Source organism: Anopheles ziemanni, chromosome 2, assembly GCF_943734765.1.
Source record: "Anopheles ziemanni chromosome 2, idAnoZiCoDA_A2_x.2, whole genome shotgun sequence".
NCBI lineage: Eukaryota > Metazoa > Arthropoda > Insecta > Diptera > Culicidae > Anopheles > Anopheles ziemanni.
In genome coordinates, this window is record NC_080705.1 from 38,007,080 (window position 1) to 38,034,839 (window position 27,760).

The 27,760-nt window shown below is 42.8% G+C and overlaps 6 protein-coding genes across 6 annotated transcripts in view; 4 read left to right on the top strand and 2 right to left on the bottom strand.

Moving 5' to 3' along the window:
- Window positions 1–992: 992 nt before the first annotated feature.
- Window positions 993–3,259, bottom strand: LOC131281936 (small ribosomal subunit protein RACK1). Its single transcript, XM_058311310.1, has 3 exons — window positions 3,060–3,259; window positions 2,611–2,819; window positions 993–1,741 (listed from the first exon to the last, which is right to left on the bottom strand). The coding sequence occupies exons 1-3, from the start codon at window positions 3,166–3,168 to the stop codon at window positions 1,121–1,123; spliced, it is 939 nt and encodes a 312-aa protein (XP_058167293.1). The 5' UTR covers window positions 3,169–3,259; the 3' UTR covers window positions 993–1,120.
- An 861-nt stretch (window positions 3,260–4,120) lies between these two features.
- Window positions 4,121–9,347, top strand: LOC131294842 (serine/threonine-protein phosphatase PP2A). The gene is made up of 5 exons (XM_058322891.1): window positions 4,121–4,542; window positions 8,149–8,358; window positions 8,471–8,824; window positions 8,909–9,099; window positions 9,201–9,347. The coding sequence occupies exons 1-5, from the start codon at window positions 4,441–4,443 to the stop codon at window positions 9,271–9,273; spliced, it is 930 nt and encodes a 309-aa protein (XP_058178874.1). The 5' UTR covers window positions 4,121–4,440; the 3' UTR covers window positions 9,274–9,347.
- A 3,308-nt stretch (window positions 9,348–12,655) lies between these two features.
- LOC131284586 (tudor and KH domain-containing protein homolog) lies at window positions 12,656–14,956 on the bottom strand. Its single transcript, XM_058313452.1, has 2 exons — window positions 13,669–14,956; window positions 12,656–13,601 (listed from the first exon to the last, which is right to left on the bottom strand). Exons 1-2 carry the CDS (start codon window positions 14,912–14,914, stop codon window positions 13,174–13,176), a joined length of 1,674 nt encoding a protein of 557 aa, XP_058169435.1. The 5' UTR covers window positions 14,915–14,956; the 3' UTR covers window positions 12,656–13,173.
- A 2,252-nt stretch (window positions 14,957–17,208) lies between these two features.
- On the top strand, window positions 17,209–19,080 carry LOC131282025 (2-phosphoxylose phosphatase 1). The gene is made up of 2 exons (XM_058311406.1): window positions 17,209–17,302; window positions 17,384–19,080. Exons 1-2 carry the CDS (start codon window positions 17,209–17,211, stop codon window positions 19,078–19,080), a joined length of 1,791 nt encoding a protein of 596 aa, XP_058167389.1.
- An 800-nt stretch (window positions 19,081–19,880) lies between these two features.
- Window positions 19,881–21,612, top strand: LOC131293525 (acetylcholine receptor subunit delta-like). Its single transcript, XM_058321600.1, has 7 exons — window positions 19,881–19,896; window positions 20,256–20,398; window positions 20,465–20,509; window positions 20,595–20,704; window positions 20,763–20,791; window positions 21,213–21,314; window positions 21,425–21,612. The coding sequence occupies exons 1-7, from the start codon at window positions 19,881–19,883 to the stop codon at window positions 21,610–21,612; spliced, it is 633 nt and encodes a 210-aa protein (XP_058177583.1).
- Window positions 21,613–25,809: 4,197 nt separating this feature from the next.
- Window positions 25,810–27,760, top strand: part of LOC131282493 (uncharacterized) — a 35,973-nt gene continuing 34,022 nt past the window's right edge. Inside the window, exon 1 of the mRNA XM_058311974.1 lies at window positions 25,810–25,899. Coding sequence (XP_058167957.1) covers window positions 25,810–25,899 — 90 coding nt within the window. The remainder of the gene's footprint in view (window positions 25,900–27,760) is intronic.

Below are 27,760 nucleotides of genomic sequence, written 5' to 3' on the forward strand. Positions count from 1 at the left end.
CGAAAAATCGGTAAATTTGGTCGGTACGAATGATATAACGGGTTGGGACTCGGATTCGAAGATCCGAATCTCAGAATCTTTCGATTCAAATCCCTGTAGGGATTCACTGAATCCCTCACTAGTTTCCCCATCACTAGTTTCTTCTTCTTCTTGTTGCCAATCGTTGGTGTGTTTTTACGGATGATTCGAACTGGTTTGAAACTGCCAATTTCATTTCCAATCCAGATTGGATCAATCAAATTCCAGCCCAATCCTGGAAGTGGTGTACATTTCCAAAACCAAGGTGAAGCTGAAGGTGAGCGAGTTTTGATCAAGATATTTACATATTGTAAAATTCATGCATAAGTAGGTTTGAATATTTTCAATACGAAAAAAGAAACTGTTCAATTAAATGAATGTAGACTCATCTTTCCACTATTCTGGATGAAGATAACATTTTCTAAATGCTGTTCCAACTACTGTTGTGTTCATAGGCTGTTGGATTGAAGAACTCGTGATCGGTTGAAAGTAAAATGAATCGGTGACCACAATTACGATTGGTTCGTTGTAATCCTAGTAGTTTTAACTGTGATAATAGGGATGAGTACAACAGAGTGTTCCCAAATTATTTGTCTGATTCATATTATTAACGTAACTAGAAAGCACATTCACTGGGTCATATATGAGATATTCCAAGGTGGTATCATTCCAAGCCCACATTTGCAGCATGGAATTTTATAAATTTAGATGTTAATCATGATGATACATGCTGATCAGATTACGAAATAAAGACAGAGAAGGATGGATATGTTCTGAACGAAAGAACAATGTTGTAGCGTATTGGCCACAGCAATATAAAGTACAATTTTGAAATATTTTTTGTTAGAATTTTTTATTATTAAATGTTAAAACCTACCTGATATAGCAAGTTCCATAAAGCTAGCAAGAATCTTATTTACACCTAATTCTACAATGTCATAGCAGCTATAAGAATACCCTACCAATAATAGTTAAATTTTTACATTTCTTTATATTTCGTTCTTTCTTGAACAAAGAAACATCTTATCATAGCACTTCTTTCTCCCAGGAGCAGAAGAATAAGAACCGCTAGAGGTTCCGTTTCATCATTCCCGTTACCACCTTAGCGAGCAGAAACCGACACCTGCCACACGCGGATTACGTTGTCGGAATAACCGGCATACAGGGTTTGTCCGTCGGTGGACCAGGCCAGCGACAAGCACTGTGGCGGGTCACCGTTCTTGGCCGTCTTCAGCTCCTGAACCATCGTCTTGGAGGCAAGATCCCAGATCTTGATCGACGGTCCGTAGGCGACGCACAACCAGTAGCGGTTAGGCGAGAAGCACAGAGCATTGATGACCTCGTTGTGCTCGAGCGTGTGCAGATGCTTGCCATCGTTCAGATCCCACAGGAAGGCGCGGCAATCCTTGCCACCCGACGTGCAGAGAGAACCGTCCGGCGAAACGGACACCGAGTTGAGGTATCCGTTGTGGCCGAGATGGTCAATCTTCAGCTTGCAGTTGGCCAAGTTCCAGACCTTCACCACGCGATCCCAGCCAGCCGACACGATGATTGGGTTGGTGTGGTTCGGCGAGAAACGCACGCACGATACCCAATCGGAGTGTCCGTCCTCCTGGATGGTGTACTTGCACTCGGCCAGAGTGTTCCACAGCTTGATCGTCTTGTCGCGCGAGCCGGACACAATTTGACGGTTGTCAACCGAGAACGCAACGGAGAGCACATCCTGTGAGAAGAAAGGATGTGTTAATGAACTATTTCACTGCGATTGTCCCGATGGAAAGAGATGTGTTATATTCGTTACAAAACAAACAACTTCGTACAATTTAAATAATGTCTCTCAACAAAATGTGGCTCCTCCCTACCATATGGGGCTTGGAAAGAAAAGTATTGTTCTATCGAGAGGACTTTTCTCTTGCACGCTCTAAGAAAGAACGCCATGCTATTCATGGATTTTTCGAATTGCACGGAGCTGGGTTGTGCGTATTATCTATGTGTACGTAAGTTGTTTGTTTCGCACGAATTGTTTTCTTCTCTAAATTTTACAACAATGCCTTTCAATTACGATCATCAAATCATGTACCTATTGATTACCATCGTGAGCGATTGAATCGACCCATCCAGTCGTTCTACATACAAAAATACTATCGCGTACCACCGAAACACAACGCTTTACGTCACTGGTACATTGAAAGTAGAATTATCGGATGACTCTAAATCACGATTTCGGGCGATCGGGATCCATTCCACGCACTAAGATTTCTTCTGCCACGCATTGGCGCATATTTGAAAACCAAATCTTTATCTTCTGCCTCGCGTAGGCGCTGTCACGAATCGACCTTCGGCCCTAGCTTTACCGCCTGAAAAGGTTCAACGCAAATGGATACTTAAATCCAATCCAATTATCTGCGTGGAATCTTGCAGGTATATGCAGTGACTTCTGGAGTAACTAAGTAACTCATAGTTACCCTAGTAGGCACTGACCAAAAAGCTCCTAGCCAATTTCATTTCGGTTCCGAATGAACCGTTATGATTAAACGTGTTTGCTCGTTTCGCCTGCCGCAGCAGGCGTTTTCAGGATAATAATGGTCACACCTTAGTATGGTCTTCGAATCGGCGAGTCGATACTCCGGCAGCCAAATCCCACAGACGCAGAGTCTTGTCCCACGATCCGGACAGAGCATAGTTTCCATCCGAGGACAGCACTACGTCGGAGATGAAATGCGAGTGTCCGTACAGACGCTTCTGCGGGATTCCGTAGCTCGATTCGTCACGAGTCAGCTTCCACACGATAAGTGTCTTGTCTGAAGGAAGAGTAAAGTGAGGTTAGGAACCATTGGACTATCGAATAAACACGAGAATGCGGCAAAAAATAGCTCAAATATGCGGTAGAATATTGCGAAAAATGGTTCTTCACATCTCCTCTTGTTGTTTTAATGGGAATGTAATCACGTATGAGAGACAAGATTTTTCTTTTAAAGCCGACACAAGACACTGCCGTCCGCCATGTTTCAACACGTTTTCTACGATAGTCGGATACTTACCACGAGACGAAGACAGGATCATATCCGGATACTTCGGATTCGTGGCGATTTGAGTGACCCATCCGGTATGGCCAAGAAGTTGGCCGCGAAGCTGCAGAGTTTCAGACATTTTGGGGATTTGCAATTAACAGTTTACGGGCAAATTCGCAACGAGGCGATATACGCGTGTAGCTCGCTTGGAGTTTGCGAAGAAAAGAACTTGCGGACGTGTGACTGTCACAAATGTTTACGTCAAATATTTCCGCTTATGACCAAGGTTCATTAATCGAAGCGAAACGAGCCTTTTTCACGCGACTGAATCACAGCTTGGTAATAATTTTCTTGTTTGATGAGTAATTATACCAGGGTTGAACAGTATGTTAAAATAAATCGATCTTGTCGATCATTTGTTTTCTTTTCCAAGTCTTCGACAGAGTCATAATTATTGGCGACTTAATATTAGATACACTAAACCAAAATACACATAAATTAGCGTTTAAAAAAGTTAAAACTGATGGAACAACCTTATGGATATGATGTTGAGACTGTTCAACGAGGGGGTATAAACAAAAATCCAAATGTCGACATTCAATATTGGATAGTTTTTCCTTCCTCCATTTCTTTTTGTGCCGTTTTCAGACTTTTTTGCTCAAATAATATTACTGTCGGAGGTATTTTGCAGTTGTTCTTCAATTAAAAAGTGAACGTTAAGATAAATATGCGATTAAAACCTTCTAAAATGTTTCTTAAAATTATGCTTAATTTCAGAAATGGATACGAAAGGTCAGTCGTCCTACAGGGAGTGGCAAATCTGGTGGTATAAACATGAGCTGCGCAGAATATTTTATTTTCAAGAGATACCGATGATCTCAACACTCTTTAATGAACATTCAAACCGGCCGCATCGGTGTAAAGGAGCTGTGCAACCGGTGTGCTAATTTGGGATCGATTACGTGCCGTACAAAGGTGGAAAAAGATAAATACGGACTGATTTCGGCAAACAATCAGCAAAGCGATTCTGTTTGGTGGCAGTGCAAAACGGTGAAAATATACAATTCTCGGTAAACGCAGCGTGTGAAACAGAAGAGGCATCAGGAGCGGCTTGTGTCAAACGACGTGCATGCCAGAGGGAGAAAGAAGCGTGTTCGTGGAAAGAGCAAAACATTGCGTACCGTGCATCGAGTCGACATAGTTGAAGTGAGAGTCTCGAGTTTTGTCGGTCGATACTTCTTTCTACAACGCCGCGGCCATTTTGTTAGAAGTGTGCTTCATTGGAGTCGATCGAAAGTTTGAATCATCCGAAATTCGCATGATTTTAAGTGCAAAGACGGCCGAATCAGTTGCAAATTTGTGCTAAACGCGTGGCTGGGGTTCACTCTACCGATTTAGCATACCGAACAGCATGGAGGACAAGGCTACGCTAAAGGATTTGGACCAATGGATTGAACAACTGAACGAGTGCAAACAATTAACCGAATCGCAAGTGAAAACTCTGTGTGATAAGGTAGGCAAACGAGAAACGGTGACGACGTTTTCTAAACCAGCAGCTAACGGAGCGAACCATAGCCGATGAATTGGCTCATTCATGAAGCAAATTTGCACTGACCATTGCGATGCTGGAAAACAGATTTTAATTCAACGACCCCGCAAGTGTTTCCAACATTTTCCCCCACCCCTCCTTCCGTAAGAAGAAAAAGGATAGTCGCTGAGATTTTCGTATTTCGTACATGGCATTGGTGAACGGAGAAAGGGGTTCCTGGTAACTCGTCGACCATTCCCCCCGCAGCCGGAAAATCGACTCACTCGTGTAGTATCAGTGCAAAATAATCGTACCATGTAATCCGACGTCCTTCAGAGATCAAGAACATCATCAATCGCAAACAGGCCAAAGAGGGATGGGAAGATCGATAAGGCGAAAAGGCCCCTTGTACACCCCAAGGGAGTGACGTTGACGAAAGAGTGGGAGAGGTGTAGAAGGCGTTGAACAAGTATTGCAATTTAACGGCACCTCCGACGAATGCAGGAAAAAATTACCCTTTTCTAGTATGAAATACCGATAAACAAATCGTTTACGCGATAAAAATGTTTATTCTTGATTTTGTTTTTTTCTAAAACTTCCCCAATCGGAAGCTGTGGGTTTCTAACGATGGCTTACACAAGAAGTATCGTTAAAGTAATTTATTTATTTTTTGGTGCAAAGTACATTTCGCATTTGGTGGTCACGAGGGAAATGAAAATGGATGGTTGGTCGCTCGGTAGGGGTATTTGCGAGAAAAAAGTTTCTGTCATTGTGGTGCGGTTTCAGACAAAACAGGGGATGATAAATGATTAGTTTACCTATGTGTTGTATTGCTAGGGGTAATGATGATGGTAGCAGGTTTGCATGTTTTAAACCCACCGACACGATAAAAATTCAAGTATGAGTCATTGCGCCGTTGAATTAACGTGATGACAACGATGATGACGATGCTGATGATGATGTGTTTGTATGTATTAAATTTACAATTATCAAAATGCAAATTTGAAATTTCTTGCAAAGGTACGTTAATTATATCCAGCTTGAACAAACTGGATCAATTTTCGCAAAGAAGGTGTTTCTTGTGTTTGAACAAAGCCGCAAGCGTAATTTTGCGGATAGATATAGACCACCGTAAGTGGAACGTGAAATAGATACAGAGTTCAACCAAATGTTTGTTATCTTATCTATGGTGGCTCAATCAGGTTTTTTACTCGTGGGTTACAACCTATAGGCATTCCACCGACACACATCTTCTTGACCGAATCGAGACAAAAGTAGGGAACTCAATGACAAAAATATAATAGTTAGATATATATCATTGCTTAAACTGTCCTTTTGTCATGGCAATGTTCAATAATTTATTGTTTTCTTTCAAAAACTTATAGGTTGCAAGCAAAGAAATTAAAAAGCTGAAAGTTTTTCGAGCACCGCAGAACGCACTTTGCTCCCTCCAAAATACGCGAAAACCAATCGGACAGGAAGTTTGACTACCGATACAGCCTCAAACAAAATATTGCATCTGCTAAACGAGCAAAACACTAAGAAAAAAATAGCTCGCTCTGTTTCATTTGCCTTCAGCCAGAGAATCTATTTTTAGGCCCCGTAACCTATACCGTGCCGACTATTGGCCATCGGTGTGTAGATGTTTAGACACACGAAACAACCGGGAAACTGTGGACTCTCGTCTGCGGTTCAAGATCTTGGCACTGGCGCAAGTAACGCTACTCTTCCGTTCAAAAGCCGACGCACCACACACACACACATCTTCCGCCTTACCATGTCCCCTTACGGAACCGGTGGTCAAAGGAATCCATCCATCCGGGCAGTTGAATGAACGGTGACAAATATGTATATTCTTCCGGTTGAAGAGGCCAATACTATATTGCAATTATAGTTAAGGTTTGCCCTACAGCCTTGTAAGTGTTCCGAGTTTCCGAGGGACAAAAACTCGTCGTCTTATTTTTCGATTCGAATTTACAATCAGTTTGTTCAATAGCACGTGCACCGTATTATGACGTTACCAGAGAGTTTGTAATGAGAACTACCAGCGTCTTTGGTTATCTCCGCCTTCACATTCGGGAGGATGAATGGGGTGAACGATTGAATGAATGCCAGTTCAAATGTCATTGGCACACTGCCTTGGCCGCAGGGACCTAAGGACATAGTACTGCTGACATCACTTGTGAATGCAGTGATGCACGTTCGATAGTCTAGTTCTGGTCTGGCACACACATGGTGTGTTACTATTTCCACACATGTCAGATATGAGGTGATGGATGGGTGGGTTTTCCCAAAATACATTTTTGGTTGCCCATTTAATCCTTGCTGACCTCCAGCAATGTACTTGTGAAGGTATTGTTTTTCATGAGTCTTATGGTCAAATAATACTTTTAATAACATCACCCTATAATACACTTTCGTCCACAGTATGATCTGTAACATGTATGAAGTGATTTAACTAGATATGTTAACAAAGATTAAACTGAATTAAAAAATATTTTTCCCACGTTTTACTAGTTTAGTAGAACACTATGAATACATACCCAAAGGGGTTTGCTATCCGATTCCTGTCGGGTGGTCATATATTAACATTGACCTTAGAAGTCTCACTCGAAGGACGAAGGACACATTTTGTGCTTCGACTTACGCTGTCTGCGGAAATGCCTGTCAAGAAAGGAATAAATTGTACCTGTACTACGGTTGGAATCGAACGTTTTGCCGTTAAACGTGGATACGTGTAGTACAGAGTAAATAAAATATGAGCAATAGGGTTTGGGGTATTCGACATGGGGTGGTGCATACACACCCCTGTACCCTATATATTTTTTTTATTGCCCCAAGAAAACTCACGCAGTTCAATTCTATCGTGCGAAAGAAACGTGGTGGCTTTTATTGGCTGAGGGTGGCGTAGGTACCCAGCAGCATAACTTCTTTCCTAGGAATGACGGTCGTTGGAAAATTTACATTCCGTCACATGCAATCGATGGTTTGTTCTGAAGCTTGGAAGCAGTTTGATGAGGTTCAGATCATTCAATCATCCGTTAGTTGATGATGTGGTGGCACTTTATGGTGTCTGTATGATAAAAAGGATATTATTATTGTTTTTTAAATTGCGTGGAAAACGGATTTAGTATATTTTCCATTTTTTGGAATCAGCTATTTCGTATTCATATTATGTACGGTTTTCATCAATTCCCGTGACTCATACGTTGAATCGGGAATATTAAAGATATACATGTATTCATGGTTAAATTATATTATCAAGTGCCTTGTTGACCATCATGATATCTTCTACGTCAGTAGAGTTTATCATCTGTGTACGTACGTATCAGTGCTTACAGTGCGTAGCGGAAACACGGTTGATAACAGATTAAATGTTTTTATTTTCACCTTTTTTGTGATTGCTGTTGAGCACAAGTGAGTCACTTGTGCTTATTGATATCATTGTTATCTGAAACCAATTATTGGTTCTATTCCGTTTCATTGCTAATATATTCAATTATGCTTACGATTGAGCCGATCTCCATTTCTTATCAAGAATAATAACTTTATTTACACTTTTGTTTTCTTATTCTATTGTCTCGAAACTAGGCGAAGGAAATTCTTTCGAAGGAATCCAACGTTCAGGAAGTGAAATGCCCCGTCACAGTGTGCGGCGACGTGCACGGGCAGTTCCACGATCTGATGGAGCTGTTTCGGATAGGCGGACGATCGCCGGATACTAATTATCTGTTCATGGGTGATTACGTCGATCGTGGGTATTACTCGGTGGAGACCGTAACGCTCTTGGTAGCATTGAAGGTAATTAACGATCGCACCAGAAAGATGAAAGCTGATAGAATTGGCACGCTTTCCCACAGCATTCTGACATTATATTTGCTTTGTTTTTTTGTTTGTTTATGTTTAACTAAAGGTCCGATACCGTGAAAGAATCACGATTCTGCGTGGCAACCACGAGTCCCGGCAAATTACTCAAGTGTACGGTTTCTACGATGAGTGTCTGCGAAAGTACGGCAATCCGAACGTTTGGAAATTCTTTACGGATCTATTCGACTACTTGCCACTGACGGCGCTGGTCGACGGACAGATCTTCTGCCTGCACGGAGGGCTTAGCCCGTCGATTGACACGCTCGACCACATCCGAGCACTCGATAGACTTCAGGAGGTGCCACACGAAGGTCCCATGTGCGACCTGCTCTGGTCCGATCCGGATGACCGGGGCGGCTGGGGCATATCGCCGCGAGGAGCAGGATACACATTTGGGCAGGTAAGCTTTTGGACGATCAAAGGAAAGTGTGGCGATTCAGTGTGAAAACAATACAAACGTGCCTCTCTCGTATACCTATTGCAGGATATTTCTGAGCTGTTCAACCACACAAACGGTCTGACATTAGTATCTAGAGCGCATCAATTGGTCATGGAAGGGTATAACTGGTGCCACGATCGCAACGTGGTCACAATATTCTCTGCGCCTAATTACTGCTACCGTTGTGGCAACCAGGCTGCATTGATGGAATTAGACGATGCCCTAAAGTTTTCATTGTGAGTATCGTAACTGGACCTACGTAGTTTAGCAGTACATTTGAGCATATTTATAATTCTTCCAATATTTTTGTTTTTTTGTAACTCTCCATTCCATTTAGCCTACAATTTGATCCCGCTCCGCGCCGTGGTGAACCGCATGTGACCAGAAGAACGCCAGATTATTTCCTTTAAACACAAACTTCATATGCTATGATGCTGATAAATTAGCCTGAGAATAATGTGGTGGTCGGTCAGATACAGACAGACAGACAGACAGACAGGGAAGCGATAAATACAACAAGAAGCAACAAGTTAGACAGTAATAAAAAAGGAAAACATCAGTGGCGACGCTGTCAGCAAAAGGGGGATTAACAGACACACGTTAAATCACATTAAAACAACAAAATTATGCATAATAATAAAAAAAATATTAAATAATAAAGTCAAAAAAATATTATTTAACAACAAAGCAAGGATCAACAGAAAAACCACTGCAGGATTAACTATTGCGGAGCAAAAAGGAAAAATGATTACACCATCGAATAAACACGCACGCCGATCTCCTGCTCTCCAACCGATGGCATAGTGTCTGTCCCGGGGGGGGCCAGGAGAGGACTTCCGTATACACTGATCGGAAAGATTATTTAGTACATCTCAATTTTTGCGCACCGACCGTGTGGTTGTTTCCATGGGGAAAGTCGTTATTCGTCCTGAGTGAACACGCTTGCGAGAGATTATTAACCGAATTCCGAATCGAAATAGTCACACGATGTTGGTGCATTTCGATCACCCGAAGTCGACCGATCGTGCGCTGTTTGACGTGTTGGCGCTGTTCAATCACCCTCACCTAAGAAGTAATTGCAAGGATCCTCTGTTTGCTGTCGGTAGTGGAACGTTTAGTGCGCACGTGGAGGTGGAGAAAAAATGCGGTGGTATGTAGTATTTAAAGGAAAAACAAACGAGGTATCCGGTAGAACCGTAGCGGAAAACCAGAAGTATGTATCCGTCTGAAAATGTGCGCGAGAAACGACGAACAAGAGAGAGGAGAGAGAGAGAGAGATAGTATCGTTGTATGCTGGAGAAGTATTGAAAAAGAAAAACATATGAAACCTACTTTAAGGCTCTATCTTTTCCTTGCTTTAGCTCAGTATCACCTCCCCGGTCTGTTACTTCGTGGCACATTGCCTTTAATGTTGGGGCGCTGGGCGTCACAGGGGATCTAAAATATTTTCGCGAACAACCTTCAACTCGGTAAATGAAACACGTATGATGTGGCCTTTGCCCGTTTTGATCGACCCTTGCTAGATGATCATGTTGAACTGATCGATTTTCATGTGCAAAAATAAACGAAAACCCGACCCTAATGAAGTGATGTAACAAAGGCCCGCTAAAATTTCATTAGACCATATTCTTCTTTCTTGCGATGAAAAGTTGAGTTGCTACAAGCTTTGGTTCAGCTGCGAAAGAAAGGCCATGATGGAGGTAAACCTTTTTCCTAGTTTAGGTATGTAGGGTGTGATTTTTTCCTTTCAAATGTTCCGGCGTATCGCCATTAATGTCCCCAATAAGTACACTATACGAGATATAGACGGAGGGAAGGAGTGAATTATTGTAAAAGTGCTACTTGAAGAAGTACAGTATATGAAGAGCGTAAACTTGCATCATGTTTGCTGCTTAGGAACAGCAGTCGTTTCTGTACGAAGCAGTGGAAGGATATAAACGATCATCTGTCGATCGAGCGCAAGGTAAACATTTTCTTTAGAAGAACTTTTAATGGAATGCTTCGAAACACTTGCAACAATAAAAAAAACGTAACAAACGAAAACCATACAAAAGCAGCGCTTCTCTGTTCCTTATTCTGACGTGTGTGACGATCGGTGTGTGGCTTGGCGTTCCCGAAATCAGCATCATTGAGTTGGCATTATTTCTTTATTAATAGTTGGACCATTCCACGGTCAAATTGCGAACCTTTAAGCTATTACTGTTTGCATAAACATATAGTTACGAAATGATGCAAATCCACGGCAGCGATACAGCGTAGGAAACTTGTAAAGATAATAATTTGTTTTTTCAGCACGGGTTGCTGCAGTCCTTTAAAGTTCTCCTTAAAGGCGAAGGGCGCGGGAAGCAGATGAAAAAGAAATGGCGTTCATAAAAAACTGGCATCAGTTTGTAAGGCACCGAATAATCGAAATGAACCAAGAAGGCCACAACCTACGACAGCTGGATGCGCATAAATAATACTATCTAATGGCAATATAATGCGAAACAGAATAGGCCATGGAAATCGGAATACCGGGAGGGAGTAGGGTTTGCTTATGCGAGTTTACTTTATCCTAAGCCAAAAACATGTCGAATGCACTAGTGAGCGCCACGTTGGTAATGAAGAAAAAAAACAAATAATCAACTAATAAACCACAGCACATAGACAAAAATACAACTCCAGACATACCAATCCATTCATGCAGTCCTCGTGTCAATAACCGAATGGATAATGTGACAGGAAAATTAATAAAATTTACGTTTTAAATAATAAAAATCAGAAGCATGTCTTCTAGGAAAAACTTGGCGTGTTTATTTTCGTTTCGTTCTTTTTGAGATTTTTTTTTCACTTCTTTTCACCCTGGTCTTCAATAGGGAAATTGGCGTGCCACGAAAATGCCCCCAGCGGGCCCGTTTGGGAGCCGAAATCCACAAAATCGTCGCCAAAGGCATCAACCTCGTGGAAGTTCAAAGGAGGCGCACGTCGATCGATAGCTGTTTGTTCTTGTTTGCTATAAAAATCTGTAGATGAAGTTAAAAGTTGGTATTGATTAATTTGGAAAGCTGTTTTATCGCAAATAGATTTACTTACCATCATCACGAACAATTATCGCGTCGCATAGCGTTAGTAATGTTGCAAGTAGAATGATAAACCACTTAAACTGCATTTCAACCTTTTCTTTTCAACGATTCGCAGCTGAATGGTACGGATTTACAATGCTCGGTTGTAATTTATACAAAAAAAAAAAAAAGAAACAAATGCGACAAGTACCGAAGAGAAAGTATGGAAAAGAAAATTTCAATTAAATTCGATTAGATGCGGTAAGGAAAGCATAACTCGATTGCATACCGTATCGATCGACAACCACCAAATGTTATTGTTGCACTTGCATTACGTCACTGCATTGCTTTTAGTTCCGAAACATTTAGAAAGGTAAGTTGTAAAATTATACTTTTATTGTAGCTCCTTAAGTGATCAAGTAAGTCAACATTTATCTTTAATTAAAATTGATAACGCAATTCCAATTTGCCATAACCCTTTTACAAAACTAAAATACTAGTTGCACCAAGAGTATAGTGATTATACAAATGATTCAAGTATCAATTCTACCATCTACAAGACTAAGTAACTGTTGCACCAGCACGACTATCAAAGAAACGCTACTTCTGTTGATTGCAAACTACTATACACCAACCAAATTTTAGCTCATAGCCTTCAAACAAACCAAATACTTTACACTTAATTTTTCCATCTTTGTTTCTGTCTTGGTAAATAACATATATTTATATATTTTTTACTCACTTCTATTTATGTTTCCACGGTCACTAGATTTCTGACAAAATTGTCTTTTACCTAGATGCAAATATTTACATAGTTTATTTTCAAAAACCTCAGCATACAACGTTATCTCGTAGTTTAGTCTATATGAGTATAACACTGCAGTTTGACCATAAATATTATTACAACGTGCAAGACAATTTTACTTCTTTTAATCAATTGCCCTTGGGTTGCGCTTTTGTTTATTCTGCGGCTACATACAGATATTTGCATAATATGTCTGGGGTTGGAAAATATTAAAACTTACTATAACAAGGTTAAAAATATATAGTTTGATGTCTGTTTAACATGGATATCCTATTTAGAATCTAGTATTCGGAACAAGGCAAGTTTATTCGCGAGTAAAAGTAAAACAAATGCAATGCATCATTGCCTCGCTCTTGCAAAAGAAAAGGTAATGGTATAAGTGTTTGCCACGTTGTTCCTAAAAATCACTCTCGATAAAATACATTATGCTCGTGGTACAGGATGCTTCCTTAGCTTGGTTACTTTTAGTACGTTCCGTTTGCGAGACTTCTGAATTCGATGGAGCTGCTTTGCTTATCCTGCGTGACAATGTTCGGTTTCAAATTGACCTGCATGCCGTTTGATATGACGGTCGAGGCAGACGCACTGCTGGACGTACTTCCACCATCGAACTTATCGACGCTCGATGATTGCGAGGAACTGGCTGTGTCGCTGGTTCCATTCGTTAGTCCCAATCGGAACAGTTGACTTCTCGTAAGCTCGTCGGACGTTACGCTTGCTCGCGCCAAGCCTTCCTTTACTAGCTGCTGTGCGATGTTGATTTGATCCGTGCCGTTCGGTGCCATATCGAACAGTTCCACGCCAGGAATGGGAGATGTTTCTCGTCCCGGTAGGGCGCTCTTTCCGTTCCGGTAGGTAACGATTTTTGAAACTATCTTTTTCCACTGGGCCACTGGTGAAAAGAAAGCAAAACAAATGTAAAAGAACAATAAAACAGATGAAATTTGCTATTTTATTACCATGGGTTAGCTCCTCAAATCGACTGACTGCAACAGGATCCCACTCGTCGTCAGTCGCTTCTGTCGATGCTGCTGGTGCAGGCTGGATGTGGAATGGTTCCACCCTCGCCAAGAAGCACTCTATGGCCTGGAAACGCAAAGCCAAAAAGTCTGGTCGTAGTTCGTACACTTCGTTCGTATTCGTATACTGATTGTCGCCATAGTCTACAAAGTACAGATCGAGGACCACCTCCCCGGGTTTGTATTCGTTGGGAAGGACAGCGCACACTTCCGCGCGATACCACTTGTTGTCGGCGTTGAATTCGGCCGCCACGATTTGGCCCAGGTGAAACTTGCGTAGTGTGTGTAGCTCACGATTCTGGCTTTGGATGTAGTATTCCGTCATATTGCCGACCAAAGCGTCTAATTCGGCCGACTGTGGGCCCACCAACTGTACAAAGAACTTACTAGGTGACACTATCGCTGACACATACACTTCCATATGGCCTGAACCGTACGCTGGTATGCCTAGCTTTTCGCCAGATGGTTTCGGAGATGGAGTAGATTCTATGACCGTCATGTTCGGAGGCGGTGTCGGGGCCGAGCTTGAAGGTGGAGTCCGTATGCGTGGTTCACGTGCCTGTCTGTTAGCCTCCGGATGGGTATTTCGATACTCGATGTCCTCCTTCACCTTTTGCGAGATGAGATCCTTGGCAACTTCAATTTGTGCTTGCGTTCCAGTTATCATAACGCGCCGGTCGCTATCGTTTCTAGCGCGGCCCTCGAGCCATACTTTGGCCATCGACTTACGGCAGATTTCCTGCAACTCATCCCCACAACGGCCCAGTAGTTTTCCGCACGCTGCCTGAGGGACTACAAATGCCTCCGTTATTGTAATGGGCCTTGCCGTTTCCTTCTGAACCATCTCCTGTGCCTTTTGAACTGCCGTTTGGGAGGGTCCTTCGATTCGACACAGCTGACTAGATTCATCTCGTTCGCTGAAATTGATACTCGTTCCAGTGGTTTGCTGAATGTGCTTTAGCGTGTATCCCTTGCGCCCTACTACCAGGGGGATGAGCTTATTTGATATCACCAATTCCACCGCGCATGACTCCTGCTGCTTGGCCACCGTTTTACTGACGAAATCCACCGTATCATCGCCTGAAGAAGGACGCCGTTTTTTCAGCACCATGTACAGGTAGGCGCCACCGGCTCCCAGCAGCGATAGTCCCAGAATGAATGGTAGTGCCGCAACCGATGACTTCATGTTGGTGTGTCGAGTAGAATTCGCTTCACGACAGGTGGGTTAAATTCTGGAAAATTATCAGAAAACAAAAACTCTTGAGACACACTGCAAAAATAGATAGCACCAACTGACGTCAAAGTCCCGGCAAAGTACGACGATGCCTACTCTGCGTTGGTTGCCTGAAAAAGTAAGACTACCATCAATGGTTCCGCAAAAGTAAATGCAACGATAACCCTTTCGAAAAATGAAACTGAAGCTGTTGAGCGTGATATTTAAACCGGTGCAATCGATCGAAACGTTGCTTATTGAAACGAATCATGCGAAAAGATGTGGATGAGTGTTCTAGCCGCGCCAAAATGCTACACATCACACAGGACGGTCAAACAAGTGCGCAAAGCACAACCCATCTCTCGCGAAGGCACGGGACAGATCACCGGTGTATAGGCCATCTGGCTAATAATAGATTTATGACATAACGAATAAGCGGCTGGTGGGTAAGTAGATAAATAAATCGCTTTTCGAACCTTGTGTAAATTGACCAAGCTGTAACGCTTACATTATGCAATGAGCAATACTTATTGAGATCAGTTTGATCTCATGATTTCAAGATGGTTTGGAAGCATATAAATGGTATTTATGCACGTGGTGAGGTAAAATATTTCTCTTCTACATAATACACATTTAAATAACGCACTTGTCTTTCCAATTAATGATTCGTACATATTTTGGGTTTTGTTTGACCATGAAACCAGAATGTAACTCGTGCGGCCTTGAAATATTTACTCTACGAAGTACACTTGCAAATGTCATGGTGCTAGGCATTTCGACGACCACGGGCTCGCCGGCGTCTAATTTCTATATTTTGAATTACCTGCTTCAACCTATACTCTTTTTATGCGATTTTCGTGCGTAGTTAGTCGGAGATTTGCCGGGAGAAATCACATCTCGCACGTTTCGTTTCGTTATGCTGTCGGAAGGAAGTGAAAACAAAACACTTGCACTACCGCACCGTGCACTTATGACTTCTTGCACGGCAACTACAGTTATTTTGATTCTTTCATTCTTGAATAGCTTCAACAGGTTGGTCCATGCTAGACACAGCGAAACTGACAACTTGTTTGTAAATAAGGCTACTGAAACGAAGCAATACGTGCTTCAAGGGGTTGGATTGGCACAGCTTTGCATGTCTCTTTACCTTGCTGGTACTGAGACCGAAAATGGATCAATTTTGAGTTGAGAATCGCCAGTTGATTCACAATACATGAGTATTGCTTACAATTGCAATCAAAACGATTTGCTGCCACAGGAATCATATAGTTGATGAATATCAAAGTCAATGGAAAAGAGGTCGCAGCATACCAAGTAACGATCGTTCTATCGGGAAAAGCCGTGAGAAAATGTTTGACAGTTGGTTGAAATTTTGTTTGCCTCTCACGAGCATCCAGGAAAGTGAAAATTTGGTATGTTTCATCAACAGAACAAGGAATTGAGGCGTTCGAAATATGTTATGGAGAAAGGCAAAGCAAAAGGATCCATATCCCATGACTTCACACAGAAGAGCAATTTCTATCCGCGAGACCATGGACACTGTGATCTAGAATTACCAATTACCTATTTCGCAAAGATTTTGGCGGCGATCTCCCTTGTGTATGCAAGTATATTTGTAAACACTTTTTCAACCAACTGTCACAACAATGGCGGATCAAAAAATAGCTTTGACCCGAGCGGGTGGTTTTCGGCTCGTTACATGGTATGCTGCGACCTATCTGTTGATTGACTTTGGTTGGTACAATTTCTAAACATCAAATTTAAATTCTATTGGTCAAATGTTGTTGTTCGACTATTTGCGAGTTTATTTTGTAATCCTAGTTTTAGTGTTTGCAGCCTGCAACATACAAAATAACATTTACGTTGAATAAAATGATGAATGACTTATGAGCGAAACTTAAATTTAAACAAGAAAAATGAAATGAATGAAATGAAATTCGTGATGAATAAGCAATATGAGTCGTTTTTCTGAATTGTTTTATGCACACAAGTGTGTGAACATCTGGAAAACCCTATTTAGTTTAGGCAAACTCCAGCAAAATCGTGAAAACCACCGAGTTTATGTTTATTTCAACTGCCACGTGGTTCGTTCAAATTGAACTTGAAGGAAGCATGGCGTTATCGTTGCGCAGTCGCACGAATATAGCGTAGAAAAATCAACAAATAAGTGACAAGAAAGGTTTGTTTATCATGTGAAAAAAGGTGTTACGATAGATTGAAAAGGCATCTAAACTAACTAAAAAATCCCGAACGCTAAAAGCGCAAAAATGTTGCTAAAAGAGGTTGCAAGGTTTTCGTTGCAGCATCGCACTTTGTACTGTTATTTGATATTGAGCATATGGATATTTCTATTGATAGCAGGTGAGTATTATGTGAACTATAAATTACACTGCATAATGGTTGACAGTCGACACTAACGAATTCTATCAATTTACTACACAGGAATGTATAAGTACATCGGCTCCATAGAAAACAGCAACAACCTACTCACCGCCAAAGGTTACGGATATCGTAAATCGAATGCATACCTGTCGGACGATGTTGACCCCATGGAAAGGATACGAGCAAAGGAAATCAACCAGACCGACTGTGCTCATCCATTTGTTATCGTCGCCGGTGAAGAGGGCGGCTCACTGGAAGGGTGGTCTCTAGAGGGGGTGCTGTTATTGATACGCCATGGCGACCGTGGTCCGATGGCACATGTGCGAGGCATCGGTGAAGTAGATTGCGGCTACGAAAACGATCCGGCCCTAGCAAGATACGTCAGCTTTCTGCAAAACAGTACAACGAGCAGTACGACCGGCGGACACTGGATGAAAACGGGCCCCTTTCATGGTTTCCCACTGCTACCGGCCGCCTCCAAGCTGTGCCTGCTGGCCCAGCTAACGCACAAGGGCATCGCACAAATGCTGCACGTTGGTGATATCATTCGACAGACATACGCGACCGCCTTGGGCCTAAATACGCGGGTCCCGATAAGCACATTACGTACCACGCCGTTGAACGCCTCGGAGGGCGTCACAAACCCGACGCCGGGAAGTCAGTACACGATCGACGATGTTGTGATCTACTCCACGCGATACCGGCGCACGTTCCAGTCGGCCATGGCGCTCCTTTTCGGTGTGCTGCCAGCGGAGAAGTGGCTTGCACTCCAAATACAGGAGAGCCACAGTTTGTCCTACTGCTTCTCGGATTGCGCCTGCCCGCAGGCGGAAAAGCTAAAGAAAATGCTGGCGAACGAGATGAACGGCCACCTGGCAAAACATCCCGCCATCGGTGCGATAGCGCAGTGGATCGGGGCTGCGCTGTTGCAAAATCCGCTTGCCGCAGGCCAGCAGGTGAACCCGCTGGAAATACGGGACGCGCTGCTGGCGCACATTTGTCACGCTGCTCCTTTGCCGTGTCGCAAGATACGCACGAACGTGCATGTAGCCGATGGACACCGGTACGGCACGAAGGTTGGGAGCTCCACGCAGGACCCGCTCGGCTTTGATGTCATCAACATCGACCAGGATGAGAGTGCGCTCGGCGGAGTGGCTGGACCTCCGGTCAACACGGAGCAACCGGACGATCTTGATGCCACCGAACAGGAGCCGGAAATCGAGGGCTGCGTCGAGAAGAGTCACGTTCTCGCCCTCATGTCGTACATCCACTGGGCGGGTATGAAGGAACTCTACAGCTCCACGATGCGCCAGCAGGGATTACTTCGATCGTACGGACTGCTGCGCAACATCGTCGCGAACATGCTGAAAATGATTTCCGGCGATCGCGTGAAGTTTGTGCTCTACTCGGGCCACGATAAAACGTTCGAGTATCTAATAGCTTCGCTGGGCGTGCAGCTTGATAACCCGTTCATTCCGTACGCGTCCCGGATGGCTTTCGAGGTGTACAAAAGCGACAAGGATACGCAGTACTACTTCCGCCTAGTCTATAACGGACGTGACGTCACGAACACAATCGACGTTTGTGAAAGCGGCAAGAGCCTGAACGTTCCACGTGGTATTCGGGGTGGTCGCGGCCATCTTTGTCCGATCGAAAACATCATACGGTTCATCCACGATGACTACTTTTTTTCGCTAAACGCTTCCAACTACAAGGATGCCTGCTTGGCGCAAACGAAACAAGATGGCTATTTCTAGACATGACTTCCCTGAACAAAGTAATATTTTGCCGCCAATTATGTTTACAAGAAGATAACTGTTAACCTGTGATATAAAACCAGAAAAAGCAAAAACACCGATAAAGGAATATGCTTGGTTTAATTTGTTTGCAGTAGCAAAGCGCTTGCTCAAGTAGAATCACACATGTGTTTATTTAGGATTTAATCTGTTTCGGTAATTTTATAAGCTAATCTTGGTGGAGATAAGTTAGAGTTTTATTTATCGAAGATGCACGAAAAGGAGAACTGAATTTAGTAAAAATCGACACATATCAATGAAGCCAGGGCCAAACTGTCCCTTTACTGTTGTATTGTATTGTAGCTATGATGAATGTTTCACGAAATATTGTGACTAAATATAAATAAAAAGACATCCGGAAGCAAATGCTGACGGTCAATAGACTTTTAAACTATTTTATTAGTTTGTTTATAGTTTTTAACATCTTGATGACATGATGAAGATGAGGTTTCATTGATAAATGAAAAATAAAATTGTTAATAAGAGTTTCGTTAGTTAGATCATCCCATTGTAACATACTCGTAGAAATGTAAAGAAGTAGACATTGGTTTTAAATAATCTACAATATTTCTACATTTTTTTTTGTACTATTCCAGCGCACATGATTAAAGTTGCTGAGTTAACGGGGTTCATCAAACTACGCGGCGATAAAACAATGCTCCGTACTACAAAGTTATTTTGAAATTCAATACCTCTGGATATCACGAGCGTTCGTGGAGAGCTTTATCACAGTAATTTTAAATTCTGGATCAGGATATTCTATGATTTGCGTCATTGGTATGTAAGTTCTGCGAAACACAAGAACATGTAATTACGTCCGCCTCTGTAGTGCATAGCGAACTATAAAACAGCGATTGCATCGGTCAGAAAGAACCAATAATCGCAGTTTATTAGCCGATGCTTGGGCAACCAGTCTAGTAATGTGAGAAAAGTTTTGTGCTTGCGATAGTTTTTCAGCGTGACAGCATTTGGTTTCAGATGCAAATTCGAAACAATGAAAGCAGTGGTAATCTTGGTTGTGGTGAACATTTTCTGTTATTTTATAACTCCAATAAGTAGGACATTCTTTCTAAACTGCACTTCATTGAGAATTAAATAGTAGCCTCAAACAGATTTAAATTACTTCGTTCACACAGCTGGTATCATATGTGATAAGGATCCAAGCAATCAGGAACAGGCACTGAAGAAACATCTTTTTTGCAATGGCTATAACGCGAAAGAACCCCCTACTGACGTATTAAATGTGACAACGTACTTCACAATAAGGGCGATGCATTTGGTAAGTGGCATGTTGCTAAAAAAAGTATCGAAGTATCAATTTAACGGTCATTTCTACTTTTCACAGATTGACTATGTCCATAGAATGTTAGTTTTCACGGACCATGGATTGGTAAGTGATAAATTCCAAGAAAGGAAACAAATTGCAAGTGCATTCTTACCCAGCCCAACATGGACTATTTTTACATATCTTGTAGGTTTGGATCGATGATCATTTGAGTTGGAATGCTTCGGAGTGGTACAACATAACTGTGCTAAAACTTAAACAAGATGAAATTTGGATGCCAAAGATTATGACCTTTGATAAGTGAGTTTGTGACCCAACCGACTTGATGGACTTTTTATAATTGCATATTTAATTTCAGCTCTGTCTCGAAAGCTGTTGCAGCCAACTGTAAAATTTCGGCTTGCAGTTTGACCCACTTCGGGATGATACTTTGCTCTCCGTTTTGCTCAATTGCGATGCCATGTAGTTTTGATGCATCAAGATGGCCCTATGATACGAGAATATGTAAAATGAGAATTTCCATGGAAAATGAAGGTAAAACCCGTCCCAACACCATGCAGTCGAAATTACAATGTTCAGCTGCGAAACCAAATTCACCCTATGGAGATTGGAGCCTGATGTCAGTTGCACACAACCATACTACCATTAATGTGCCGAGTAAAGAGCAAAATATGGCAGAGGAATACCAATTCAGTATGCAACGTAAAGCAGATTATGCGGTGGTTTTCGTCCTTTCGCCTATACTTGGTAAGCTCTAGGTGTAGCATAAGCTGTGCTGATTGCGGTCCTGACATACATTTATTTGCAGTGATCGTTCTGCTCACCCTGTTTATTTGCTGGCTAAGTTCGATGATGCACGAGCGACTAGTTTTACTTCTTGTTTCTCTATACTGCCACTACGGACTATTGGGTGTGTGCACGATGAATATGTTTTTAACGGACCGTGAACCAGTACCAGCAGGTGATAAAACAACGGATGGTATCCACACCGGATTCTCTATTGATTTTTTTTGGTTTCAGAAAAAGTTTTGATTATCTCTTATATTATCACCTTTATTTTGTTTGTTGTAACACTGTTCAACCGATGGTTGCACAGTGCTCAAGATTCAGCCATTACTAATGAGTGGATTGGCAACATGTCAAAAAATCGAGCTATGGAGTTCATTCTGAATGCAGACTACCTGAATTTTGACCATAAGGTAGTGTAGACCGAGTCCTATAATGGTCGTTGCTTATTTTTAAACGATTTCAAAAGAAAATGTCGCTACCAATCACTTTTATTCACTTTCAGATGGCAAGAACTAGCAAAACGTCTAAGTCGGTAGGACAGGATTGCCAGCTGTTGGCAAAGCTCATTGACCGTGGAGTCCTGCTGGTAACCACAGTAGCTTATATCGTTCTTTTCTGTGTGTACATTCATGTCAAGCATGAGAAAATTGATCCCAATTTAATGTGTTCCTATTGAACGAATAGCATAGTAGCTGTAGGAGAAACGTCGAATATAAATTAAATTACAAACTTTTTGACCAAAGTAAAATAAAAATCATTATAGTTTTAAGTAAAATATCCATTCAAATAATATTTAGAAATTATTCGACATTTTTATCAACAGACAGCTATGAGTGTTTTACGTATTATTTTATAATGCAAAATTGCACATTCATTCAGCTGAAATACTACTGAAAATAAATAGCCGTTAAAAATATTTATTGAGGCATGCAAAATTTCCAGTGAATGCTTTTTATGATTGTAGTACCATATAATATCACACATCATAGCCATTCTTGAGAAAATTTATAAGTGAACGAATACTTACTGAAAGCCATCTACCACCCTGTTTACTAAAAATACTAGTCTACTGCATTTCTTATTAACTTATTTTTTCAATAATTCATAAATATGTCCATCTCCTTTCGGGGGTCCGCGACAGCCGAGCGGTAGCGCCGGTTAGAAAATCGGCCCATGAGGGCCGGGGCTCACCACCTCGACGGCGTGGGTTCGAATCCCAACCGAGACCGGACCCTCCCCTGTACGAGAGGACCGACTATCCACGTACAACAGGGAAACAAGTCTCGTAAGCCCTTAACGGGCAGGCATGACCAAGAGGTCGTTACGCCAAAAAGAAAAAGAAGAAGAAGATGTCCATCCTTCTATTGACTAATGATGTGTGAATAAATCAGGGACTCCAATCATCCCGTGGAAGTTTGTAACGTTATGTTGTTTATGTTCAAAGGTTATTAAAAGAGTACCAAGAATGGAGCAATATGTATCCCTTAAAAGAATAACATGTATTTCTTGGTTCGGTTTTTGAGTAAATGTGAGCGATGTCAAAGGTCAGAAAAAACACATTATCATATAAATCGAAAAGTCGATCAACATGCTCGAAGTTCTCGACTCCTGGTTTGATCAATCGAAATTGCACAACGCCTAACGAGGAAGCAAAGTCGGGCAAAGATTGCATCACAGACCGGCCGGATGACTTTAATTTTAACTGTAATTCTTTCAACATCAACAACAAGTAACCGTCCGGGATAAGGCCTAATGATAGGGAGGAAATGCCCTAAGAACAAAAAAGTCAGTTAGAGCATGATGGCTCTAACAATACGGCAACGCTCGTCATATCTTAATAAATAAATAAAATAAAAATAAATCAACAACAAGTAAAGATCGTAGGATGAATCCTCTCCCTAGGATTTTAGGTATTACTCATTACTAACGTAATATAAATCCATAGTTCAGGGAAATGATTTATTTGGCAAAAATATAAATAAAATATATTGTTTCAATTATTTCCAATGTACCAACGCATTCACACAATGCTAACGAAAATATGCCTTCAGAGTAGAAACGCCATGCATTATGCAATATGCCGTGCTTCCTTAATAGTCGCTGACACGATCAGTAAGGTTCATGTCCAGGAAAAAAGCGACAGAGTTTTACGGAAAGTTTTCCCCCACATATAACAGACATCCCATTTCCAAATGCAGTAAAAAGCAATTGAATTAGTCTCTCAAAAGTTCACCGAAATGACGTGTATTTAACAATGCACAAAATTACATATGCTCAAAAACATCACAGAACAAAACTAGTTTAATTGATTATGGGTAATGGTAGAATAAATTTTTATCTCTAAATTTAATCCAACTGTGGATTGAAAGAAGATTCAGAGAACTAAAAACAAATGTCTACATTTGTTTTGCATATAGTTGGAATGGTATAGTATTCTTGTCATTGTAAAGCTATTAACTTTATGATTGAAGGCGTTTTTCCACCGTTAGGCGATATTGCAACTCTGAACAAAGCCGTTCATGGACGGCATTAGGATTAAACAGCATTGCGCAACAGGTACACTTTTGGCTGTTGAAACAACAGACCAGCAATAATAAAATCTATCTGGGAAGAAGAAATGCGAACCCGGTCCAATTTGCACAGCAGCCATTATTAATATTTGATCGGTGGGCAACATTTTCAGGCGGTTGCGTTTCTGCATTGTCGGATTTTCTTTTCCACCGGAAAATTGAGCAGAAATCATAAAACCAAAAAAATGGCTAGCACGCACCAGTTTAATTACCCGCTCAGCAATCGATGGGCTTTGAATGGAAAGGAAAGCGATCGCAGCGGGTTGGTGAAGCTGGTGCGAAAATCTCTGCTCTAGTGCTGGGATTTGTAGCAAATAAATGATTGCACTTTTTTAGACCCATAAATTGTACGACGAAATCACAAATCGCCAATCATTAACAAAATGGCAGCTGAAACCTCCTGACAGAGTTTTGTCAATAATTCGAAGGCACAGTTATTAGTTCACTGTATTGTTCGCCACGTTTAAAAGCAAAGCATTTCATTCGCTCATTTCAAATATATTAATCGTTTTATGCCTTTTTTAAGAAATTAATAACAAAGGTACATTTTACTCCGCGTGCAAAATCATTATGCTTTCTCGTTCTGTTTAATTGACAATTGTTAATAAGAAAACGAGAAAGCATGACGCTTTTGCACGCTGGGGATGTCTCTAAACTAAAACTAAAAACTTCATTGCAAGCTTAAGCGACGAACCTGCTGAGATGATATATTCATCGACAATAATACTATTAACGAATCGAAACCTTGTGTTGTTTGAGACGGAAAGAAATACTGTTACTGTTCGATTGCGAAATATTTCAATTACCGTCCATTTCACTGATCTATTACTGTGAGTATCAACCAGGAACCAAATTCTGACTATCTCGGCGAGCGGTAGGAGTGAAGAAGCTAGACAAAATACTCTTAGGCCTCCCAATCCAACGTCTCGTTGCCATTGAGTCATAGGCTCCAGTTGCCGAGGGCCTTTACGCATGTTTGGTGCTAGATCAGGCGAGGGGCTGCTGTCGTCCACCCAAAACTAACACTGCTGGGCGGGAGGGAGACGCAATGCTCACATCAGCGTTCACGTGTACATGTACACCGAGGATGCCGTAAGTGCGGCTGGCCTGCAGTGCACTTACCGGCGCGTCACCAGCGCGAGATTGGTTGTGAATGAAAACGAAAACGACAGTAACGACCTCCCTGTTGCGCCGACTTCCCTGCGGTATGGGATCGCTGGCACTCGAAGCTTCCGAGCGCACTAATCCCGATCCCGGCTCGTGGCGCGCAGAGTGGGAAAGCCCGAAAGCCACCACCGGCCGGGCGTCTCGAGAAAGTGCACTTGCGGATCGTGGAGCGAGAAAGCGAACCGTGCCGTCGCGCGCGCTGCGATACCCATTATGCGCTGAAGATCGGCGACCGGGCAGAGAAGCGCTCGGTGAAAAAGAGAAAGAGCCACCCGAGGAGGCCCCACCACACCGTGGCGAGGCGTAGCGAACCCGTGCGAATCGGTTCCGTCGGATTCTGGTGGGAACGAGGTGCGTCGACGGCACGGAAAAACCGCGGCCGGAGCCTAGCGAGCGGTCGTGGCACTGCTGCAGCCAGCATTTCAACGTCGATCGTCCACCGAACAGGACGCGCAGGGATCGTCTCAGTTTGTCGCCGAGTGAAACAAACCAAGAGCGGGTGAAAGAGAGATAGAGCGAGAGGGTGCATGCGAGGACCAACTTGGAAGTTGGTGAAGTTTGTGCTGGAGTTCGAACGTGGGACCGTCGCGTCGTACGGAAGCGGATCCTTCGCGGAAAGTGACCATACCCAAAGTGAGCAACCGTGGTGAAAGGATACGCCGTGCGCCCGTTTCGTGTTTTTTTCCGTGGTGCAAACTAAACTGGATTCGAAGTTCGACTTTCTCGTCGATACAGCGCTGCGTGCGAAGAAGTGTCGGAAACGGATCACACCGAGTGCTTCCGAGGATCAGTGAATCCCCAGCGGTCGAGTGACCTGGTGCTGTTTATCGTTTCGGGTTTCGGGTGTGTGTGTGTGTGTGACGCAGGCGGTCGACAAACATGAAGCTTCCGGCTCTGCTGTTCGGCCTCGGGCTGATAACAGGTGTGCTGTCGCAAGGATTCGGCCAGCAGCCGCCCCCATTTCGACCGGTGAGTAGATACCGCGCCAACCGCAACCGAAATCCGGTGGAAGCAATTCCAGCTGGAAGGACAAATTTTAAAGATTAAAACAACGAAAAAATCACATGCACACTTGCGGAGCATACAAAAATGCTCTCACTTTCTCCGATTCGGCCACACTTGATCCGCACGACGCACAACACCATCAACAACAAACAGTATTGATAATGTGTGTGAGCGAGATGTGATGTAAGGGGAAGCGAGCGAAGGAGACGGCGGCGCGCCGGAGATCCGGAGATCGAAGAAAAAAGTGCGCGCAGCACCAGCCGAAACCGGTCTGGGACGCGATCTTTCTCCCGAGGGCCCTTTGCAACGGTTTCGGTGATGTGCCAAAACCGGACGTAGGTTAACCCTGTGCGTCCGCCCGGTTGGGAGCTGTGGGGTCAGCCTTCCCCCCCCCCCCTGCGGGAGCGAAGGCAGGGTTGGGGGTGCACTGTCGAAAGCCGAATTTTCGGCTCGAAAAACCGAATCGCTGCAAAGGCGCCGCCTGCCAAAGGCCAGGCCCGAACCGGATTCCATCGCGCCGTGACCGCGCGACAGTTGCCACCGGTTTGGGGCGAGGTCTCAATCTGCCATCCCGCGGGCAAAAACCTTCCGAAAAGGGGAAAAGACAGCAAGAAAATGAAACCTACCACCCAAATCCATGCATGCTCGAGATAAAAGAAAACTCAAAAACTGGCCCCGAAAAACGACACACGACGCCACACACGGGAAGTTACACGATCCGGTCGCGACATTGACTCCCAACCGAAAGGGTTTCGCATTGGGTCGCACCGAAAACCGTCCGTCAGGCGGCCTCAAAGGTGGTTCGTGGTGCTGCTTTTTTTATGGTTCTTCATCTTCTCCCTCTGCTCCCTCGATTGCCTTCGCAAGTGTTGTTGTTTTGTCCTCTGCCTCCTTTGACCTTTAAGGTCTTTCGTGGTTTTCGAATTTTCTCTTTCACCGGCGTGGCAGCGCGGGAAGATCGCGATCTTCCGCCAGCGTTCGGGGAGCGCAACATCATGCTCGGATTTGGGGGGTAGCGGGCGGAGTTGTTGCGGCATTTAAAATTCCCGCTGGACGGCTGGATGGAGTCGCAAAAAATCCGGCCAAAAGGGCTCCCTCGGGTCTCCGAAGGGAAACCCCTGGCTTCGGACGAGGGTGAAACGGTGAACCTGTCAATGCAAATCCAGTCCAATTTGCTTTCGTCTGGTGAATTTTAAATGGGAAGTTTCATTACGACGCCCTCGTGCGGTTGCGGAGGAAGGCTTGTATTGCACGATTTCGTGGACGATTTTCAACTTGGCGAGGATGATATAATAAACGAACGATTCGAAGAACGTTAGTGCGAAAACAATTGCTTAACAACATCATTTGAGATTTTGCATGAGCGTTTCAGTTTCTTCAACATTAAATCATAAAATGAATTTCGTATGCTTAATTGATGGTTGTCGAATAAGTTATTTTTGAATGAAAATCCATGTTAAAGAGAGATAGAAAAAGTTTCGAAAACAGTACAAAATGAACGAAACAACAAATCTTTAGTTTTGTTGAAACTTCAATTAGTCGCACTAAACAATTTAAAGAGAAAACTTCTAGCTAATGTGATTGAAATACACAGAGAAGTAAATCACACAAACATACCCACATAGCACTTATCCTGATGACATGAATGTTAATATTAATTCATGCACTGAACATTTGTTTGCGGACAAAACCGAATCAACGCGTTCTGTAATGCAAACAATATGTTAATTGTCTTTCGAATCAAAAAAGTATCTGGCAGTTCTGTACCAATTTAAAGATGTTGGTACTTGTCTTGTTGCTCTTCGCATTGGTCGTTTGGACCATT

Coding starts and splice junctions, on each gene's coding strand:
- LOC131281936 (XM_058311310.1), bottom strand. CDS start 3,168: ATGTCTGAAACTCTGCAGCTTCGCGGCCAACTTCTTGGCCATACCGGA. Junction 2,820..3,059: donor GATCCTGTCTTCGTCTCGTG/GTAAGTATCCGA, acceptor CTCTTCCTTCAG/ACAAGACACTTATCGTGTGG. Junction 1,742..2,610: donor GATTCGAAGACCATACTAAG/GTGTGACCATTA, acceptor TTCTTCTCACAG/GATGTGCTCTCCGTTGCGTT.
- LOC131294842 (XM_058322891.1), top strand. CDS start 4,441: ATGGAGGACAAGGCTACGCTAAAGGATTTGGACCAATGGATTGAACAA. Junction 8,359..8,470: donor CGCTCTTGGTAGCATTGAAG/GTAATTAACGAT, acceptor GTTTAACTAAAG/GTCCGATACCGTGAAAGAAT. Junction 9,100..9,200: donor GATGCCCTAAAGTTTTCATT/GTGAGTATCGTA, acceptor CATTCCATTTAG/CCTACAATTTGATCCCGCTC.
- LOC131284586 (XM_058313452.1), bottom strand. CDS start 14,914: ATGAAGTCATCGGTTGCGGCACTACCATTCATTCTGGGACTATCGCTG. Junction 13,602..13,668: donor ATTTGAGGAGCTAACCCATG/GTAATAAAATAG, acceptor TCTTTTCACCAG/TGGCCCAGTGGAAAAAGATA.
- LOC131282025 (XM_058311406.1), top strand. CDS start 17,209: ATGTTGCTAAAAGAGGTTGCAAGGTTTTCGTTGCAGCATCGCACTTTG. Junction 17,303..17,383: donor GATATTTCTATTGATAGCAG/GTGAGTATTATG, acceptor TTTACTACACAG/GAATGTATAAGTACATCGGC.
- LOC131293525 (XM_058321600.1), top strand. Junction 20,399..20,464: donor CAATAAGGGCGATGCATTTG/GTAAGTGGCATG, acceptor TACTTTTCACAG/ATTGACTATGTCCATAGAAT. Junction 21,315..21,424: donor CTGCCACTACGGACTATTGG/GTGTGTGCACGA, acceptor TTTTGGTTTCAG/AAAAAGTTTTGATTATCTCT.